This window comes from Corvus kubaryi, unplaced genomic scaffold, assembly GCF_017639235.1.
Source record: "Corvus kubaryi isolate FWS band 111438036 unplaced genomic scaffold, C.kubaryi_AGA036_p1.0 37387, whole genome shotgun sequence".
Taxonomy (NCBI): Eukaryota; Metazoa; Chordata; class Aves; order Passeriformes; family Corvidae; genus Corvus; species Corvus kubaryi.
In genome coordinates this window covers 11,795,826-11,818,278 of record NW_024581129.1, presented here as the reverse complement: position 1 = coordinate 11,818,278, position 22,453 = coordinate 11,795,826, and the positions used below count along the sequence as shown (strand labels likewise).

General features: G+C 38.5%; 1 protein-coding gene across 20 annotated transcripts in view; it reads left to right on the top strand.

Moving 5' to 3' along the window:
* RBFOX1 (RNA binding fox-1 homolog 1) overlaps window positions 1-22,453 on the top strand; it is a 1,110,759-nt gene that overhangs the window by 823,802 nt on the left and 264,504 nt on the right. Inside the window, exon 2 of one of the 20 annotated variants that reach the window (XM_042037792.1) lies at window positions 933-1,078. The exons of the other annotated variants lie outside the window; for them this stretch is intronic. Within the exon in view, the coding sequence (XP_041893726.1) occupies window positions 989-1,078 (90 nt within the window). The 5' untranslated portion in view covers window positions 933-988. The remainder of the gene's footprint in view (window positions 1-932; window positions 1,079-22,453) is intronic. 20 annotated transcript variants of the gene reach the window in all.

Genomic DNA, 22,453 nt, shown 5'->3' with positions numbered 1-22,453 from the left:
GGTGGATCTTGTGCAGGGTGTGCAGGGATTGCTGTCTCAGTCTCAGAGGAGCTGAGATTCCAGCTGAACTTGCACATGTGATCAGGGACCCACCAGTGTCAGTGATGTGCGTCCTTCTGTTTACATGAAACAAATTTGGAATTTACACAGAAAACTAATGGAGTCTCTGGTGTCTCACAGATTTCCTTGGCTTTATCTCCTCTGTATAATTAATGTAACCAAGTGAGTGGATGAGCACTTTTCTGTAGGAGTCAATAGGCAAGGATGTTTGGAAAATGTATGAAGTGCTAAGATTAATTGCAAGGCTGCCTGCCTGAACAGCCTGGTGAGAGACTCAGAAGGAAGTGCCAATGCCATTATATCCAAAAGATTTCTTTATTAAAAGTTGTTCATAATCTCAATAACATTAGATATCAGACTGGACTGAAGATAATGCTTTATTGTTACTGTCCTAGTCTTAACAATTGCAAACTATTAATTGCTGTTAGAGAACAATTCATATGAATATTGATCTTAATCAGCTCAGCTGGATTTTTAGTATTCTTCATAATGATGGCCAATTCCAATAATAATTAGAAAAATGTACTTTCTAAAAGGTACAGGGGTTGACTAGTCAGCAGAATTATTTAAATCAAAGTTTTGTGTGATGTGAACTACTTTTTAGAAAAAAAAAGAAAAACAAAAAATCAGATGGTAACAGGATACAGTTAAGGAATTCTGGGTTTGCTTTGCGTTTCTTTAATCATTTTAGAGATCATTGGTCTTTTGAGTCTAGATTTTTTTTTTCTGTTTATTTTAACAAAAGTGCTGCTCACCTATAGCTTGCCAATATTTTTAAATAGATTTCCTGAAGGGAAAATATAATACATGGTGGGTTTTTTTGGGATAAGTTTTAGGAATATTTTGAATCTATTGGTTAATTCTGTCTGCAGACCTCTCTTGTTGTTTTGACTGCCGCTCATGTAACACCTGACAATGTGGATCTAAAATGTGCAGCCAGTCTTGTGAATGGCAGATAGGAACATGGAAGTGCAAGGAGGAAAATCCTGAGTACTCAAAGGAAGGAGCTTGTCAGCAGGTACTGTGTTCAAGTTCAGACAGAGGGGTGTTTTTTTCCTCTACCATTTTAGCACGAAATCAATGGGGAATGCATAATTTTTTAGATGTGTCTGAGATTGCACAACAAATGGTCACCAATGAGACTCTCAGCTGCCACACAATCTGGCACAGATCCTTTCTGCTCCACAGTTCCCAGTTGCATTCAGCCCACTGTTGATGTGATGCCGCTTTTTGGCTCCTTGCCCATCTGTTTTAGTAATTACTGTCATATAGACTGATATTTCTAGACTAGAAACCATGTTGTTGTGGGATAAGCCCATTGGAGTTACCTTTTGTGATGTGTTCAAGCAGCTTACTGACTTCTTACTTTAAACTATAAAATTTGCATCACCATTTCCTGCAACGTATAGAGAAGGATACTATGATTTTTGGTGTTTTTTTTGAACACAAGGAGTTATAATGAAATATAATCAGATTTTGATAATGCTTGCTTTTTATCATGGTAATGGTACTTTCACAGTTTTAGCCCTTTCTTATTCTTTTTTAGGATCACAATAAAAAACAGTGTCCTTGAATAAACTATTTGTGTTAATAAGTTTTGGAAGACATAATTTTTCAAGTGTAAAATATACAAAGAAGTGGCTTGCCCTATCCAAAACATCCATTAGCACAACAGGACCATCCAAAATGACATCATTACGTATGCCAGCTAAAGCACAAAGATTTCAGGAGGATGAAGAGCAGCTTTATTCTGACAGGAATTGACTAGAATCAAAGGTGAGTTAAAAGAAAGGATCAGACAACATCCTATCACCAACTTAACCCATTAACAGACCCAGGGGCAACGGCAAAGGAGCCAACACAAATATCAGTGGAGTGTGCCAAGGAGCCAGATGCCATCACTGGAAAATCACTTCCTTGGCTTGGCATCTGTGCCTTCAGCCTGTCAGCCACAAAGGGAGAAAAAGCTGGGCAAGCAGCATTGTTTTGGGGGCTGTAGAGAAAGTGCTTCTCTCTCTTCCCTTTGCCTCTCTTCATAGCAAGCCTTGGCCGACTTGCATGGGAAAAGTTGGTAATGAGTGTAGAAAGAACGTGGGCATTTCCATACACACATAAATATTTTATATATTTATATATGTGCATGTGTGTATGTATGCATGTTTATATGGAAATGTGCATATGTGTGCATTTGGGCAGGTTGGTTGGACCAGAACAAGGGAGAGACCAAGGAAGGAGGCAAAAGAAACCAGAGCAAAGTAAAACCAGAACAACACAGGACAGAACTATGAAAATAAGTGTTTGCTTTCCATACACCACAAAGTGCTTATTTTAGTGTTTTTAATAGTGCAACTTCAATAATTTCTCTCACTTTTCCCAAGTCACATCTGCTCAGTAGCCAAATTCTTGATGTGTTCTCTTTGCAATGACATTGCACATAGGCAGGTTCAAAGCATTTGGCAAGTTTAATTTTTAGGATTTAAACCAAATTATTTCATGTGAGTATTGCTATCATTCTGTTACACCAGGATAATATATCTATATATACATCCAAATATTGATTGATTGCTTCTTTTTTAATTTAGAATTCTTATTTTAGTAGGAATAATTTCTAGCCATGCTGCCAGTACTCAGGCTTCTCACAGTGGGCCTAACCAATCAAAAGCATTAAAAAGAGGGTCTGCAATAATTTGAGTGGCCTCCAGTAATGGTGGGGCCACTGGAAATTGCACACAGAACCTAGGAACTGGGAGTCTTTATGGTTAGCCAGTAATTAGCTGTCCATGCATCAAAGGTGTTTTATCCTATGGAAATAGCTGCATGTGTATGGATGGGGTAGGGGGATGAACACTGACACTCGATGGCTTCCACTTCTTCTGTTTTCAAGAGTGAATTTTCAGTAATATGGAAAAATCTGTGTGAAGCAGAGATCTTGTGAACAAAATCTTTTTTTTGTTTTTAAGCAAAAGTAGCACAGTAGTAAATATGAATTAAAACTGCTAATTAATTCTTTAAATATATATTGATCAGAGAGAGGTGAGCTGTAGACTTAAAACATGACTTTCCAAAGCTTATAAAAACCTCACGGGATACTGTGTTTATGATTCAGCTGTCAAACATGGCTGGAAAGGCCCAATTTGGGGCAGACAGTAAAGGGTTTTGAGGAACACACGTTCACTCTGCTACCCCACGGACAGAGCAAGGCTTCTTTTTTGTGTGATAGTGCTGCATTCTGAAATGAAACACAGTGGGTAGGAGGACGTTGAAAAGACTTCAGAAGCGATCATCTGTCTTGGAACTAAAGGATTTTTCCATCTTTAAGTTTCAGTATCCTATGTTTGTCATGCATTCAGTACATGCTAAAGCTGTTAGAAAGATACCACTGTCAGAGCATGAGGAATTATGGGTAAGAGCAAAGTTGTGTCTAGAGTTGGTCTGGACAAAAAAGGATTATTGCTCTCTGAGTTCTTAGTAAAACGTTCAGGTCTATTTCTTTAGGTTCAGTAATCATTGCTGAGAACAAGAAATAACAATATTTAATCATAAATATCGTTTACTTTTTAGCAGCAACAGCGTTTTAAAATTTTTAATAAATTGTAAATATTTTGACAGGAGGATAGAATTGGCATTGTGCAACTTAGGGTTTTTATGTCATAAGAGATCCACATGCATAGATCTCTATAGTTATTTCAGAGTTAAATCTTTAGGTGCCTTATCCTAGAATAAAGTCTTTATAATTTGGTTTTGAAATTCCAAGCATGTCATGACTGAAATATTTTACCTTGGCAGTATTACCTCTGAGTTCATTCTTTCTTTCTTCATTCTCCTCCTCCTTCTCATAGATGGTCTAAATTTTTTCACTTTACCTTTTTACACTTCGGTGCTTCACAGACTTCACTCCCTAAACCTTGCCACATAAACTCAAAACATTTTTTCCTTTTTTCTTGATTCTTTTGTATATTTTTTTAATTAATTTGTAACATAGGCAGTTGAAGGTTCTGATTATCAGAGGGAGGAGCTGTAACTGAATTTTTAAAGATTTAAAGGCAATATACCACAGAGGCTTGAATAATTTGACATTTGTTTGGTAGTGGATGAAAGGTAAATGGCTGATTATCCCAACACTCAGTAAAAGACTCAGAGTTTTGATATTGTGGGATCACAGAATGACCCAGGCTGGAGGGGCCCTCTGGAGATTGCTGAATCCATCCACTGCACAAAGCAGGATCAGCTGTAGAAGAAGGTACTTAGGGACCAGGTTTGGGGTATCTCCACAAACTCACAACCAGTATGGAAACACTGCTCCAATGTTTGACAGGTTCCACTCCCAGGAGAGAGGTTCTCTGATATCTAAACAGGATGTAGTGTTGGTCAGTCTGTGGCATTGCCTCTTCTAATTTGCCTGGCCAGCACTGAGAAGTGTCTGGCTCCATTTTCTTTCCTCTCTCCCTTCAGCAGTTTATGTACATTTGTGAGATCCCTCGAGCCTTTTCTTTCTCTGGTTAAACAGCCCCAGCTGTCTCAGCCTCTCCTGTATGTCCAATCCCCCATTCCCTGATCCATCCTCCTGGTCCTGTGCTGGACTGGCTGCACCCTGTGCATCTCCCTCCTACTGGGGAGCACAGAACCCCACGTGTGGCCCCACCACTGCTGGATTAGAGGCGAAGGATCACATCCCTTGGGATCTGCTCCCCAGGGCCTTCCGGACACATCCTAGTGCTGCACATGTGGTTTGCTGCCAGGGCACGTCGTTATCCCGTGCTCACTTGTCCTCCTGCTCTTCCATGTCCTTTTCCCTAAAACTCCTTCCTGCCCGTTGTTCCCCAGCCTCCTCCCCGGGTGATGTTTTGATCCTTTTCCTTGCCAGACTGCATCACTCTGAGTGCATTTTCAGTATTACTAGTTTTTGGTTTTGTATTGCTTTGAATAATGGATAAAGTCTAATTTTAAGGTTTTTTCTTCTCCCAATCCCTTGGGAATTTATCACTCCCAGAATGCCCCTGTATTCTGTGAGTAATAAATCTTCCTGGTATTTTGTGATTTGCAGTCATAGGACAAATTATTTAAACACCTTATTACTGTTTCATTAAGCCCCTTTTTATATGCTATATCACAAAGATATTTTGAATTCTAATAGATATTGGTGCTTTATAGTATTCATGTTGTTTAAATATTTTGTCTTTCCTTTGCTTTTCATTTCTCTCTTACCTGAGAGATACAATATTTTATTATTGATTATTTGGAAATCAACACATAATTCATATGGCTCAATTGCTGTCATTGATGTACTCAAATTACAGCTATGGCTATTAAAGAAGATTAGTAAGATCTCAGTGCCTTGAATTTCAGTGACAGTCTGCTGCCTTATGATCCCTTTGAAACCCCAGTACAAAAACTTTAGGTGGTTATCTTTTAATTGTATATGTGAATGAGCTGGAGAAAGGATGAACCAAGCAGGGGTAAAGCTTCTGAGTAATAAAAGAAGTTTTAATGTACTTTAAACTGGGAAAAATGTTAGTGGTCTTTTTTTGGAGTGTGCAGTGCTCTATTTCTGTGGCTGTAGGTTGGAAACAGATTGGATGTCAGACTGATTGTCAGCATTTGTGTTAGTGGCCTTTACATGTGGGTGGCTTCTCAAGTACAGAATTTTGCATTTATTGTAAAAACTAGTAAGGTAATTTTCCTATGGCTGCCTAGGTATGAAAATACATAAGGTGTAATTAATGGGTAATAAGGATTTGGAAACTTACCTTCTGTTTCAAAGGGAAGGGACTCCTGAAACATAGTTCACTATGAGAGGATTTGAACCAACAGACCGAAGATGAAATCTTTGCTATGTCCTGAAAGGATTTGATAGGATAAGTTTAAAGTAACTTCAGATTTTGTCTTTTCTCTCTGTTGCTTCTATAACAATAAATATTAATTACTGTATGCTTGAATAATCATCTACTGAATCAATATATGTGCATTTTTACACCTATTACAAGATGGTGGTGTATAATCTTTGCTGGTTTTATGCTTTTTCATCTACCCTATCATCACACTTTGGAATATGAGTTAATTCAGTTCTGTGTTGTGGCTCACTGGAACATTTTGAGCACCTCATCTCCCACTTCTCAAAGAGAGGAATTCACTAAATTCTTTTGGGTCAGACGATTAAGAGCTCTGTTTGAGGAGTTCTGTGAAATCTGATTCAAGGAAAACAGTCCAGTTTCCCTGGACTACTTTGGGGTTGTGTTATTCCCTCTGTACTTACTGCTCCATTCTTGGTCATCAAAAGCTCTTTTCACATGAACAGAACAACAACTTGTGAAATGCCTGAGCATCATTTGAAGTCCTGACAAGAGGTGTGGGGCAGCCACCAGCAAATCCCATTCCCCTGTTCCTTAGTGCCAGAAAATCCCTGATACCACACAAACAGCCATGGCTGAATCATTTGATTTGTTCTGTATGTTGAATCAGTTTTGGTTATGCAAATCTTACAATATAATTTGTATTTGTTTACCTACGAATATGCTTTAAATCAGAGCCACTTTGCAGGTAGAGGTTTAGTTGATGACAGGCTTTGTTTGTTTGTTTTGCTTAAATAGAACATGAAATCATACTTAACTGTAGGTTTATACTACATTAAAAAATGTTGTTATATGGCAAAAGTTTGTTAAATTAGTACAGCGATCATCACAAAAGGAGAAAGATTTGAGCTGGAGCTGTTGATTCTCTGACATTTTGATGGCTTGGTATGTTTAGCTGCTCGGAAGCAAATTAAAAAAGGTTACTATGCAAAAGGTTTGATGGCTGTACTCAGAATAGTTGGCTAAACAAGAGAGCAAAAGATAGGAACAAGTGGAAAATTTCAGGCTGAATAAGTATGAAAAGTGTTTCTGCCTTGTTAGATGCAGTGGAGTCTAACAGCAGCTTTTTTGGGCTAATGCTGTAAAAATCCCAATCATAGGAAATCCAGAAAGAGCAGCATTGCCCTGCTCGAGGAGATAAGCTCGGAGAAGCCTGTGTTTTAAAAGTGAGATGAAAGAACAAATTTTGGTGATTATAGAAAAATGTAGGGGTTTTTTTGGCTTTTTTTTTTGGTGACCATTTAATTTATAAAATTTGTCTGAAACATGAGGAAATATGTTCTTTTACACATTTATTTTTATGGTGAAGGTTTATATGTATTCATAAAGAAAGAGTACTGAAAAAAATCTTTCAAAAGACAATTTATGTCTTACTGTGGGAAATAACTTCCTCTACTGTTGGCTGTTGTATCAGCTAATTGTGTTCTATAACATAGTTAATTCAGATAAACATTAAAGGTGTTTAAAGATATTTTTGTCTAAATAGTACAAAACTGAGGGTTTTTTCTACTATGTTTCTTTGGCTCCTGCTTTTGTTTAGTTTGATGATCTAGGGAGGTTAAGTTCTCTCAGCCATATCTAGCTCTGTGTGAATTCAGATTGTTTATCAGATAATAGATAACAAAACAAATGTACCAAACAGTATAGAGCTGAAATGACAAAAAATACAGTTGAAATTGAGAGAAATATAGAGACAGGGCAAAATATGAACTAATAAATCCTGCGTGAAAGCATCTAAATACTTAATATTACTTGTGTAAAGCTTTTGTTTTGCCATGAAAGACCTGAAATATAATAGCTCTTTGGTATGTCTAGAATATAAATAATGTGATGACAGCATCATTCTGAAGTTCATGCATGTTTTTAAATTGATTTAATGTTCTCCTATAGTTCTCAATTTTATCCAGATGCCTTATTCAGTCACACCAAAAGCACATTACTGAACGTTTTATTTATCATTCTATGAAGCTTAATTCACTTGCAAGTCAGAACTGCACCGTTTTCAGCTGAGCTGCATTTCACACCTGTTTGGAGAAAGAGAAAGATTGAGGTTGTTTTGTGTTTCAGTCTGAGATTTCTGAGGATGTATTTTCTTGAAATAGACTCAACAAAGTAGAAGGCTTCTGCCACAAATCCTGCATGCCACGTGCAATTAATGATTAATATTTCCTTTATCAACTGGATTACTGTTCTTAGTATATCCACTTCTCTGATCTATAGGTATCAAGGGAATTTGCTCTGAAATTTTATTCATCTAAAGAAAATCTGAAAATAACCTCCAAATTTCTAATGCTTCTGTAACTTTTGTGTTTAAGAGTCAGTTACCTTGCTTTACAAAACATTTTGCTCTTTACATTCATTGACATGAGGAATTCTTTCAGGAATTCAGTAAGTGGGACACTTAGATGACATAGTGAGTGTGTGGGTATTGGCTTGTGAAGAATTCTCCCACTTTTTAATCAGTTCTGGCTTAGAATGTTTTCTTGGAGGTAAATATCCCCAGTAAATCCAGTCAAGGTCCTGCCTGAATAATTAAAATATTTTCTTCACAACTATTTGTTTGAAATAGGATGTTTGTTGTTTGCTTTTTTTCACCATTTCAGAGCATTATGACTAATCATTGGGTTAATTTTTGAGAATGCAAGGGGCCCACATTTCAGTGGAAGAATAAGTTATCTTTGAGTGTATTTTCTAGTGTTTTGAAACCTTGTATTGCTTGAAGATGAAAGCAAAGAGTAAGATTACATATTTAATGGAAGGATATCACATTTTTGAGATCATCTGTACCTGGAGATAACTGCTATTTTTTCTTATGATTTCCTTGCAGCATTATCAGAAGCTGTCATTGACAAACAGATCTTTTTCTCTCCAGTGTCTCTGAATGCAAGTATCAATAACAAACAGCAGCTGTTCACAGCAGAAGCCTCCATGATGTGATCACCACTGAGTGAATTTTAGTGCTGCTACCCCTGAGGTGTGGCCAGGTGACCCTCTCTTGGTTGCCTCCAGCTGGGCTCAAGTGGACTCACCTGTTACTTTATCTCCTTTACCTTATAAAGGATATTTTTGTAATTCCTCTGTAAAGAGTCACTTAAAACCAAATTTTAAGCAAGTTATAAATGGTTTATTTTGTCCTCTCCTCAGCTCCTTGTGTCCCTCCAGTTTCACAGTAAAATAGGCAACTTAAAAAAGTGACTTCCACAAGCAATTAATGTCAGTTTGTATCTCATCTCACTTTTTTTCTTCTCGTGATCACGACCAAGGGTTGAAAGGCCCAGCTTTTCGTAGCATGCTGCAGGAATCGCTATTTCACAGCTTCCTTTTGGAAAGAAACTCTCATTTTGTTTTTTCAGAATTCCCATTTCCGATGAAGGCAGCGTGGCTTGCCTCACACAGTTGCCAGTTGGAATGTTTTTTCTGCTTCTTAAGTATTAATATCAAATCAAATTTTGGTCTGTGTATCTTGCTCCTGTATTGTTTGACTGAGTGTCATTTATACCCTCTTCAAGAATTGTTTTAAGATTTTGACACTTTTTCACTAGTAAGAATCTATTAATGGAAGATGACCATTTGGAATTAGCTGTGCAAAACCAACTCAAGCTGCAAGCACTGACATGGTGTTCAGCTTGAATTTTTTATTATTTCTTTTCTCCAGTCTCTTTCTATGTCAAGGGGAAAAAAAATGCTGTAGCCTGTACTGAAATACTGTGCCACATGCACATAAAAATATATCATCATTGGCATAACTGCAATTTAGTTGTAAGGATAAAATTCCTATTAGGAATCTACATATCATATTAGCAAAACAGTGTCCACCCTGTAGTATATTATTTTGGTAACACGATAGCTGGATTTGAAACGGAATCTAAAGGTCAGAGTTGGCATCATAATGGGAATTAGGTAATCACATTTTCCTTCCTCTCACTGACCTCATCCCTCTCCAGTCCCCACTACAACTGTCTGTGTTGTAGCAAGTGTGGAAACCTTGCTAAAATATGTTTGTGCTACTTAATTTTTTAAACCTCCAGTGAAGAAAGTTTGCAGAGTACATATCAGCTTTTTATGTGGGGGTGGCACTAAACCAATCACACATTTGATTACTTGGGATCAGTAAATTCATTGTGTTAAATATATCTGTAATTTTCATTTTTCAGATGGTGTCTCTCAGTTATTTAAATTATATTGGCAAATACTACATTTACAATAACAACAGATAAGGACAATAATAAATTAAAATGTTCATTCCCCACAAAAGCCCATTATTCCCTGCATTGCGCTTCCTCACTGCCAGTAGGAAACCTGTGTTTGTAAACTTACTTTGAGAAAGTCACATAGTCATTATTTAACAATAAAGCTACATAAAAATTACGTGTAAGGTTGAGGACTTGAGCACTTGAATTTTTTTTCTTCTGAAACCCAGAAATTCCTTAATTTAAACTACTGTTTTTCTCCAGGCATATGATGTGGACAGTTACTGGCACATAAATTAAAATTACATGGGACATAACTCAAATAAAGCTGGGTTTAGTTTGATTAATAAGATGTGGAAACCAGCATTAACTCATGGTAGTGATAGCACAACTAAAATGTTGTGTGACTAAGCACTGGCACACCTTATGAGGTGATAGCTCCTCACTGAATCCACATTTGGACATAAGTGAGGTGTGATAAGCATTGGCAAGAGAGAGGCATCAGCCCGTGAGACCCACAGCTGGCCAGAGGTGAGCTGCAGTAGTGCAGCTGCCTGTTTTTCACACCACTCAAATAGTGAGGGATTTGCAACACATTTTTAGGTAGTGTCCAGAAATGTGAGATCTATCCTCAAGGTTAAATTGATACATATAAACTCTTTGGAATTAAATTATTGAGTTTATGCCATTTCCCTGTACTTTCTTTTCAAAATGCATGACAGGTAGTATTCTCAAGAGATTCTAGCAGTCTTTAATGAGTGGCCAGAGGAAGATGGGACTTTTTTCATGAACATGACTTTCGCCCTTTAAAATCAGTCTGAATACCTGCTCAAGTTTAACCAACAACTGTTGAACAACTCTCAGAAGTTAATGGTTGAAACCTCATGATTTTGCCTCTTGTGAGCATCTCTCCCATGCCAGTACAGATGGGGCTGTGTGTGCAGGTCCTGCAGGAAGAGCTGATTGCTCTGCCCCTGGCTCACAATTCCCCAGCACTGGCAGAGCTGTATCCAGGCTGTCCCCAGGATTGGACTCCAGTTTCTCTGGCCTGCACAGGGGTTGGTGCCAGGGATTTGGGGCCAGTGGGAGCAGGGCACTGGGGCACAGAGGAGCCTGTTCTCCCTTTGGCTCCCTCCTGCTGGCACTGAAGCTTTGCAGAAGGTAGAAGGAGCAGGGATAAATGCTGGAGAACAAAAAAGAATGAATGAAAACAAAGAACAAAGATTTCTTGTTTTGTGATTCAGTCATTCCAGTGTTGTTTTGCCTATGCATATTCTCAATTGACTGAGGGAAAGTCAAGCTAAGTATGGGAAACTTGTATGGAATAAGAGTCAGGATGTTTAAATTCTCATTACACAGACAAACTTAGTTCTGGTGTTTTGTAGGCTTTGTTATTTAGTTCACAGTCTTAGTCAAGTATTTAATTTACCTTTATTGATATATAAAATCATTTAGGGGTGGGTAATATGAAAAAGTAAAAACAGTAAAAAACTAAAATTTTCTCCAATAATTAGGACTGCGTACAACTCCATTTTGTTGATCAAATTTTTGCTTTCAGCTTGCAAGCAACTGAGATCTAGAGCAACCTCAGAACTGAGCACATACTTCTTCGTGTCTAGTATTTTTCAGTGAAGGTAAAGGCTGGGGAGAACCTATTAACTCAGATTTCTGTGTAAAGTATTAACATTTGCAGTTTGTCTATGACTTCAGGGGTATAAGTTTTCTTTCTATGAATATCATTTGCCATTACAGAGGCCATAGGGTGGGTTTTGCTGTATTGTTTTATCTGTTAGTAATACATCTCATAATTCCCTAACTAACAATGATTTTTCTTAAGCATTGCTTAAAAGCATTTCTGTAGAGAACCTGATATTCATCAACAGGATTAAAATGACTGATGAATTATGCAGCAAGGCTGTCTAGCTCCTTGACTAAGTATTTTACGGCAATTGAATTACTTTGGCAAGATTTAGGTAAATAAGATTGTTAAAAGTTTGCTTGTTTCAAATGTGTTTCTTTCCATATTATTTCAGTCTTGAAAATCATGCTGACTTTTCATCAATAGGTTCTGAAATATTGAAGTAAGAGCGACGAGCACATGAAAGCACACCTTAGCTTTGTGTCAATATAATTTCTTTGAGGATCAGTGGTGTGTATCAGCTGTAAGTGATTATCCAGTCCTGCCATTGCCCTTCTTGTAGTATTATTTTATTGTAGAAATGATAAAATTAGATACAGTGATGAAATTACAATGTAGTTTAGCTTGAAACGCACCACTAAATTCTTGAGAAAAATGTTCCTGCTACCTTCTCTGCAGCACTGCAGGTGTTTTGTGTTCAGAGAGCCCAGGACTGCACTCACCAAGTGTTCAGGCTTCCACCAGTCTCATGGTAAATGGAGGATGAAACAATACTACAGATATCTTACTATTTGTTAGTTGTAGTCTAGCTGCTGGGTTTAGTTAGGCTGGCTTTCGTTTTTCTGCTGTTTAGTTTATCTGTGGGATCCTGAAGTTGCCCTGTCTGGAGATTACTGGTGAGTCCTTGCATTTAATTTTGCTCCTAACTGTTATTCCAGTGAAGACAGTTCCAAGATTTGATGTTTTAGCTTTTTGTTGATAGGTAAAATTGCAACACCCCAGCAATGTTTTTTATCAGAATTAGGGAATGTAGTTGTGGTACCAATAATACTGTAAGAATTCAAGATGCAATAGTAAAACTGCTTCTATAATGCACATAATGTAGCTGATACAGTAAAGTCTGTGCTACAACTTAATAAGGGTTGAGATTGTCTCTGGAGCAGGAAGGAATTTATGTGCACAGGGAGGAAAGGTCTGTGGCTTTGGGGTTCCCTTTCAGGTAAGAGGGTGGCACTAAATGAGATGTGCAACCCTTTGTGCGTAGTTGGGGTGGCTTGTGCTGACTGAGGCCTGATGGAGGCACCTGATGGCAGTTGGGTGCCCTGGTTGAAATTCCCAGTTGATCCCAATCAGTGTCCTCCAGCAGAGCAATCTCCATCACAGCTGGCACCTGCAGTGGGAGGATCTGTGGGGTCATTGCTGAGGCAGCCCTGGTGGGTCAGAGCTGATATAAAGGTTTGGCAGAGTTAGAACTTGTGGTCTGCTGAGTTCAGTTGCAAGGAACAACAGGTATGTTGGTGTTTGATGTGAATAATTCTGCAATTGCAATTTACCTGATTTTAAATGTTGAATTTATTTCTGTAACAATGCACAGGACTTGTACAGAATTGTGCTCTTTATTCAATGTGTTTTATGGATATAGAAGCTGAACTTTAGGAAAGTAAGTTACTTTTAAAGTCTTGGCTTTGTATTGCTTTAAACAACCATTACAAAAGCATGTTACTTGAAGCTTGTCAAGTAATTTGAATACTGTATTTGAATTTGAATACTGTATTTGCTGTCCCTTAATTTGAATACTGTATTTGCTAATGAATAAATTCATCTGTTTGATGTATTTTTTCTGCATTTTTTGGGCAGAAATCGAGTGTAAGTTTTGGGGATCTACTGACTATTTGTAGAAACATGGCCAGGGTCTGGCTGAAGAGAAGGGCACATGCTTATCCTGGCTGGCTGTAACTTACCTGTTTGGGCTAATATGAGTAATGTTTCTGCTCCTGTTGTGCTCTCAGGATGTCCATGGAGAAGCCTTTCACAGAAGACAACTTAGGTTTGGTGGGCTGAAGCTACAAAATATTGGGTTGGAGAGTTAAGTTAGGCCAAAATGGGTTCTCTGTGTGTAAGAGCAATTAGACACCATTCTGGACAGGACTGCAAGCCCCAAGACAACAGGCTGCAGGATTTCATATTGTGTTTGAGAATGCGTTTAGCACCATATGTTCAGGCACTTTATAAATATGTGTTCTCTGACCTCACTGATATTCTCTGACTCCAAGAGCTGAATTCCATGTATCGTTTAGGTTTGCAAAAAAGACCATATTCACATAAAAGCAACTGTTTAAAATACCCTTTTAGGTTTTTGGGTTTTGTTTTTTTTTTTTTTTACGTTTTGGTATTATTCTATGTAGTTTTAATGAATAAATAATACTATTTCTATTAAAATAAATCATGGTGTATGAATATTGTATTGAGCTATGACAAAGCAAGGGGTAATTTCCTCACAAACATAACAGCTATGAGAGGGTCCAGTCTCAATTTTTATATGGTCAGAATTAAGTCAAAGCCAAATGACTTTGCTTTGTTTCTTTCAGATTTATATTTTAATTTGAGAGTCACTCCATATATACAAGTTAGAAACTTCAAAACCAATTTAGATGCACAAAAAATAAGTTCAATTTGAAGAGTAATTTATTTTCAATTTTCTGTGACAGTTTCTTTAATTCAAATACTTGTAGTAATTTTGTGTTTAATTATAGTGTTAAAAATTTGATGTTGCTAAATTTTATCTTGAAATGATTTTAAATTTCCTGAACAAGCTCTAGGTCTTAAAGGAACAGATACAACCACAGTCTCTTAGCAGGAGAACTAGTTTCAATAGGGGTACTATATTCCAAGAACAGCAAAGGGGAAGTGTTATTTGTGTGCATAAAAAACATTCCAAAGCAAATTTTGCTATTTTTTTCTTCCCTTCAAAGTACATGAATATGAATAGATTTGTGGGGAGGAGAGTTTTTGTGAGTATTGAGTGAAAAAGGGGAACTGGTCTCTCTGAGGTTTTGTTACTTAGAATTTGAGGCAAAGATCCTCTCTTTTAAAGAACCCTACACGAAAATCCTTTTACAGCTGGCATAAGCATAGTTGGAATAAACAAGGTTTAAGCCTTTCTTTCTGTTTATGAGGGTGTTTCTGCTTGTCATGACTGGGAGATTCTTGGAAGTCAGAGGGAAGTTGGCCTGTGTGCAACTGCTGCTTGTTCTGCTGGTGCCCATGCTGAGGAGCAGCTGTAGCAAACCTGCTTCTCTCGAGTGTGTCCAGCCTATTTCTGGTACAAAACACTGAGCACAACATTTTGTACATTCTGTTGTGCACATGCTTTATTTCCTGGAAATCACTTTGCAGGGGAGGTGAAGGCCCCATCCAAAGTGAAACATTGTTCAGTGCTTGAGTAGAGGAGTCTGGTCATAGCTTTGGGATGTTGATTATTGAGAAGGGTCTTAGAGAAACTAAGGAATATCAGGTAATCGGTGTGTAAATGTCCAACAAGAGTAGATTTTAATGCTGAGTCTTGGATGGTCTGAACCCTGGAGGATGAGAAACTTGAGCTTTATGCTGAAAGCAGATGTGGTGATAGTGCCAAAAAAACAGCAGAGGGGAAAAGAAGAGGGAATTCAGTGTTTCTGGTGTGAATTTTGTTGCATTAAGAAAGGCTAGAGAGGAAGGGTTTACAAGTAGGAGAGGACAAGGATGGCCACCATAACAAGGGAGAGTTGATTAGTGTTGATGAAAGCAAGCAGCTTCGAGAAAATACTGTAAATGAATTTTCAGACTCTAGTTAGTAGCTGAGGAAAAGGAAGACTCAGTAGTGTGGAGTGTGACACCTTATCAATTGAAGTAGGAAAAGATGAAAAAAAAGGCCAATTAGAGTGTGAAGAGAGGAGAGAGCTGATGCTGGACTCGTGAACAGAGAGAGGTTACACTAATGAAACAATGGGAAATGCAGTATGGAAAGGACAGGATCCCTGGAGGATTGAGGGGAAATTGAAGTTAGGAAAAAAAAAAGCAACTGCTTCGTTCAAAATTGGTGAATAAACTGGAATAAAAAGAAAGGAGACAATATTTACTCTGTATATAAAATTGAACTTTCTCACATGGTACTTCTGTCTCTATCTCAAACTAAACAAGCCTTTGTAGGCAGCTTTGTATCAGTTTAATATGCAAAACTCCTTCCATGCCAAAGCTTGTCATTCTGCAAGGGTTGGAGAGAGCCAAAATTCCTGTCTAAAAAAAAAAAATATATATAGAACCAAACCAACCTTCTCTGCCTAGATTCTGGCACAGGAGTGAGATTGGGTCATGGCATCAGATATCTTTCTTCTGGAATGGGATTTTGGAGAGTGTATAGCTGCTTACCTTAGCCATGGTAGTGCTTCAGTATAAACTGGAGCATAAAGCTGAAAACCTCTCAATTTTAGCTCTCCTGAGTCATATCTTTATCTCTTTGGGTGAAGCTTGGTATTTAACTAGAACCTGTCAGGCTTGGTCATAACAATTTGAAGTTTCAGTTAAAATTCAGATTGAAAGCCAAAAGAAAGAACTAGAGATGAAGAAGTCATTGAGCTAAATTTGCAAGTGACTTAGCCCATGTTATGGGGTAGGGCCAGAATGATGAGGAGTGTTTTGAGTTTTGCTGGTCGGTGATGATAAACAAAGTCCTCGAGGGAGCTGCACAGGAATCCTTTGCTGCACTGGAGGGATCCTGCACTCTGGGGAGTGGGCAGGCTGTAAGCAAAGGACAGGAGAAGCAGAGATAAGGAGGATTTCTTGGTTCCATACGTAAGCATGTTAATATTTAGCTGTTTTACATTAAAATGAGTCCAGCATTGAGAGCCAAGTATGGTGGATCTAGATTCAGTCAGAATATATGAGGGATGGCCAGATGTAGACAGAATAATAAAAGAAGTGATTTCACTGTAGAAGGAAATTGTGCTGATGTCCAGTTAATTTAATTCCTACAGAAAAAAAAATGCAACCTTTACATAATAGCATAATTAATCTATCACTTATTCTCCTTCTGAGATTTGACATCCTTTTAATTTTTAAGAGATTAATAATATTTCATAAAAAACCTTCTTGATCAAGATGTGTTTGTGCTGTCCTACTATGTATTCTTACAATTACATTTGATGGTACTTTGGTTATTTTGACTTTTATTGCTGTCACATGGAAACAAGCTCTAAATTTAGGTGCTCCTGCAGCTTATTTTGCTCTCCAAGTTAAATTCTTTCCTTGTGAATTTATAACAGCAGCAAAGTGTGAGATATGGTGATAAAAACTAAGGAACAAAAAAAAAAGTGGGGCAAACTTTTGTGGATTAATGAGTTAGTGTGAAAATTTTAATTTAAAGTAAGTGTTGTATACGTGAACAAAATCGAGTGTAGTGCTGCAAGTAACTTGTGTGTATATAAAATAAGAAAACACAATTTTGTATGAAAACAAATCTAAGTGAAACATGTGCAGTCTGTCCTTATTGTCAAATGCTCTCTTTCTCCTGTCTGATACTTGACAAACTGCCACAAGTGGCAGTAGTGAAAAGTAGGCTTTGTCACTTCAGGTCCACCTGTATACTTCTTTTCTGAGTAGTTTGTAGCCCTTCCATTTGATGGACTGAAGCTTAACAAGGTGTACACAGTTTTCTGTGGTTAATATTCCTTAATTGTTTAGATTACTTTAAAAAAAAATCCTGAGTTTTTAAATTTCATCCAAAGTTCATTTTCTAAGGATCATATTGTCATGTCTTTTTATCTGGACTTGTGGAAAAACCTTATAGGGCAAGGCTACACATGACACACCTGTCATCTTTGTAAGATTGTGATATGAAGAATAACCTAAATGGTAATTATTAAACTGGACACCTGTGTTCAAGGGGTTCTTTTCTGATGCAGGCTTGTACCAGTGTGTCAGACCTAAAGAATCTCTATAAGTACCTGTTTGTAAAAGTTGATTTGGTGTTGTGACAGTAATGCATGGGGGGTGTGAGCACCCTGTGCTTCTCAAAAGGAAATGTTGTAGTGTCTGCATTGCCTTGTGCTCAGGGCGGTGAGAGTGGGATTGCCAGAGGATTTTTGCTGCACCAATTTCCTTTTCATCTTTTTGGGTCTGCCTATGTCCCTGCTTCCCGAGTTTAGAGGTAACAGTTTAGATAAAGCTATTTGGGTATTTTTAATTTTTTTTTTTTTTTTTTTTCCCCCTGACCATGGAATGGCACATCACCTTAAACTTTCCTAAATCAGGGCTGCTGCACCCACTGCCTCCTGCTCTGCCCAGCGCGGCCCTTCCTTTGTCGTGGCCATGGTTCCTGTGCCACGGGCTGAGCTGCGCTTCCCCAGACCTTTTGCCCCTTCAGGCATCAGCCACGCTGCCTTTCCAAAGTGTGCCCGCCGAGTCTCGGTGCCGATGTGGCGTAAGCAGCTGACGGGAGCGCAGCGAGGAGAGCGGGGCGATGGCGATCCCGAAGGAGCTGGCGGCGCTCGGGGTCGCGCTGCTGGGGCAGCCGCAGGCTCCCGCTGTGGAGGCAGCGGTGTCCCCAGGGAACGCCGGCGAGTTCCCCGCAGGTGCGGAGCGGCAGGCTGTGTCCGGGCGCTGGAAGGAGAGCCGTGTGCCCTGGAATGAGCCGTGTCTCCGCTAGATGGAGCGCCCGGAACGGCGGAGCGGGAGCGCTCCCGGCCCGGCCCCGCTGCGGGACCCGCTCCGCGCACCCGAGCTGCCTCCAGGGCTTAAAGCGCGCTCGTTTCCCTGCCCGCAGGCTCCCTACAGAATGTCCCCAGAGCAGGGAGATCACCCTGCTGACGAGCGCACACGTTCTGCTTGGCGCTGCCCCTAACTCTGTAAAGGCTGAACATTTTATTTATCTTGTTCACTTCCCCTGCCTCGAGCACGTTGGTGGGAATAAAGGCTCCTGGCTGCTTCTGTTGTGAAAAATCTAGAGTTAATGCTGATTGCTTGTGAAACGTGTGTTGGGTGGTGCTGAAGAGGTTAACTCCGTGCTACAGGGGCTTTGGAGATACTGGGTATGAAGTACTGGAGAAGTCAATGGATGTAACACCGTGCTTAATAGAAACAGAAAATTAGTGATTCTTACTTGCCTGAGGTAAGCATGAGCCTCTGTAATGTTCTGATCTTTGTGCAAAAACCTAGTAAAGAAGAGCAGTCTTAACATATACCTGATATTAGAAACAGGGATAGTCATGACAAGAAAATACCACTGGAAGGATGAGACGTTGCCTTTTAGTTTACAAGAATACAGGGAAACCCTTTGATTTAATATTTTTGACAAAACAGTATTAAAAAAAATCTGTCATGTTTCCCCGCTTTATTTTAAAAAGACTTAGTATATCTACAGAAAATAGAATACTATGTGAAATACAGGCAGAGATATTGATAATTGATAGTAATTTATCAAAATACGTTACTGATGTATTCGATTTTATAATGTGCTGGTTTTCCTGGTTTTAAGTCCTGGGAATTATTTTTTTCACATGGTGTTAGATAAGGAGGGTTTAGAGAAAGGGCTGCTCTACTATTAGATTGTCTGCCACTTGCCTGAATTCTTTTTGTACCGCATCAACCACTTTATAAAGTAGAGAAGAAGATACATTCTTCACATGGAGCGTTTAATATGCAGTCATAATTAATTTTTTCTAACGCTTGATGTCTGGAGGCATACGATACTTGGAATACTGCATAGATCCTTTGTGTGAACTTCTTAATGTAGCCTACTACTGAGATGAGCTTGAAGTGTAAAATGGTGTGTGGTGTTGCAGGTGATGTGTTTGAGCCTTCTTTTACTTGATGGAAATGGTTTGACTATTAGATAGTCTGCTGTGGTAATTCCAAAGGTTAACTTCTATGTCAAAGGTCTGGAAACTCAAAATTTGGACATAAGTTTTAAGTTGACTACCAGGTCACAGCAAACGGAGTGGTTGATTTTAAATGGAACGCGTTACGTTAAATAAACAGATGCATTGCAAATATAAGTGGGTTTGGATTTGTAAGTCAGCTGTGTGAGAAGCACTGCTGGTCCTTCTTGCTTTGTTTCAGAGCTTCTTTGCTTTTGTGTTTTCATTGGCATATTCAGGATTGATCCAGGCTTTGCTGTTGGCATTTTTGAAAGGGTATTCTCAATGCGTGCGGGGAGAAGGTGTCTGTCTGCAAGTTCTCTACCTGTGCCATAAGCCACGACATGGACAACCCAAAGAGGCTGGAGGAGGGAGTGTTGACTCCCATGGCGGTGTAGTAGGCATTGGATCTCAGATGGATCCGTTATTAGTGTGGCAGAAGGTTTTATCTACTAGAATGTTTCTAGGAACTCCCACAGAGGCTGATGTGGGCAGTGTAGATGACTGGCCTCTTTGTTTTATGTAAAATGTTGGTATTTGTTGTTAATTGATAGGTACTTGATAATATCAGCCGCTGAGCGTGGGGTGAGTTCAGTTCCTGACCCAACAGGGCTGAACTGAGGCAGCTGGGAAATGTCATGTGCTGTAGGGGAAGTGGCCTTTGCAATTGCACTCACTGGCTGCAGTAGAATAAAGGAAAAATCGAGTTGTTAATAATTTGCAGATGAGGTGTTGCTGGGGTCTGTGCTGTTCTGTGGCATTGCATGCTGCTGTTACAGGGACGCTGTCCCTGTGCAGGGGGATGGAAGGTCAGGCTGTGTACAGGCATTCGTGTCCCTTTGGCACAGCTGTGGTGGCACTTAGGGTATATATAGCCATAACTGGGACTGTGGGGGTGATTAATGGGCTGGGTTAGGGACAAAAGTGTGTGTAAACAAGGAAATGGCTTTAAAGAAGAGACATTGATTTTGTATTTATAAAAATAAAACACATTTTGTTACCTTTTTTCTTTTTAGACATAATGACAAGTTATCCTTGGAAGGGATGAAAATTGGTAATGACTTTTCCCTGCATTTCTTGAAGCAGTGTATATCAGGCTAAAGAATTATGTTTCTTTTTTAGGTCTCTTACACTACTGAATTATGTATGTTTATTGTTTCTCTGTGTACAGATGATTTGGATAGTTTAGATACTGCTGTCGTTTTAATAATATAATTATGTAAATGTAAGGAATACACACTATTTGTGGGTCATATTTTTCTGACTTCAAATTGGGTGAAAATAAAGGATAAAAGGCTGGTGAAAAATTCACTTTTACAATTACTGTTAGCTACACTGCCAGTGCTAAATTCTCTTGAAGTAATTGTTCAACACACTGCCTTTAAGAATTTAATCTGTTTTATGGATGTCCTTTTAGCTGTAAAATAGTGCAATAGACAGAAGAAGCTTTGCTTGACCATCACCATGTTCCAGAACTTCACTTTGGGAAATTGGATAGACTTATATAGTTCCAAACTGTTTGGCTAGGAAGCATGCTGCCTTTGATTTTGACATAATGTAAAAGGAGTTGGTTACCTTACATAACGTATTTGTTTTTCATTAAACATGCTGATAAGGTCTCATTAAAGTAGCATGTATTATTTATGGTATTTCATATGAAACTGAACTGAGGGGGAACTTCTCTCAGCTTAGGGCATTTGCAGAATAACAGCCTTTCTGTGCTAGAAAAAAAAATAAAAAGAATGAAGAAAAGCATGACATACTCCTGTCAGAACAGGAGACTGCTTAAGGCACAGAGAAAGAATGAAAAAAGGAGAAAGGGCACAGAGAGGGTTCATTTCTCCTCCTCCTCACTCGCTCTTGCTCTGTGGCATGAGGGGTTTTTTGTTTGGTGGTTTGGGGTTTTTGTTTGGTTTTTTTGGTGGTTTTTTTTCTTTTTTTTTTGGTGATTAAATAATCTGGGCTGTTCTAGTAGATGAGTCCGTGATAAACTGCAAAAGCATGGATGTGTCCTAAGCCAAACCCAATTTCTGTATTGTAAGTTTGTGCATGACTCTTTTGGTGTTGATTCCCGAGTTATGAATGCATTGCTTTTGTTGCATTGACTGCTTTTGAGAAAGAAAATTACATAATAACTGATTCTGCTGGAAAATTTTCAGTTTTGCATGAAGAAGACTTAGTGGATCTAAATCAGTCTCTGAGGCTTGTGTGGGTGCAGGTATGTGTGTGCACATGTAGAATGAAAAAGAAATTATTTTTTTTTAATGTAGCACCTGAGTTGCAGTGACGTGTTTTGATTCTGTTTCCAGTTAAGCGAGGATTATTATTTGTTTTTAAGGGTAGATCTTATATCAAACCAGTTATGCTGTTGATGAAATAGACTTCTCTTGTATGTGGGTTATTTGTTTATTGTTGTTAGCATTAAACTCTAGATCTCAGATGTGTTTTTGTGGGAATTAGATATCCTATAAAATAGGCTATTTTCAAATCTTCTGCAGAGTCCTTTTAAAAGGAACCCCTTCGAAACCTCAGGTGGTTCTTTGAGGTTTGACCTTCTTTCCTGATGAATTAATATTTAATTCATTTGTCAAATTCTAATTAAAAATAGTAATATTTTCTGTTATACTTGAGTTGTATCTCATGAAAAAAAAGCCCTGTAATATAGGACCTCAAGGACAAGCTGTAGTATAAATTATTTGATTTGCAGGTCACATCCTACTTTATTACATAAAGACTAACTAGATCTCCTAATGAATAATTATTACTCCATAAAATAAAGGGGGGGGGGTGAATAAAAACCTGGCAAGAGTGGAATACTAATTT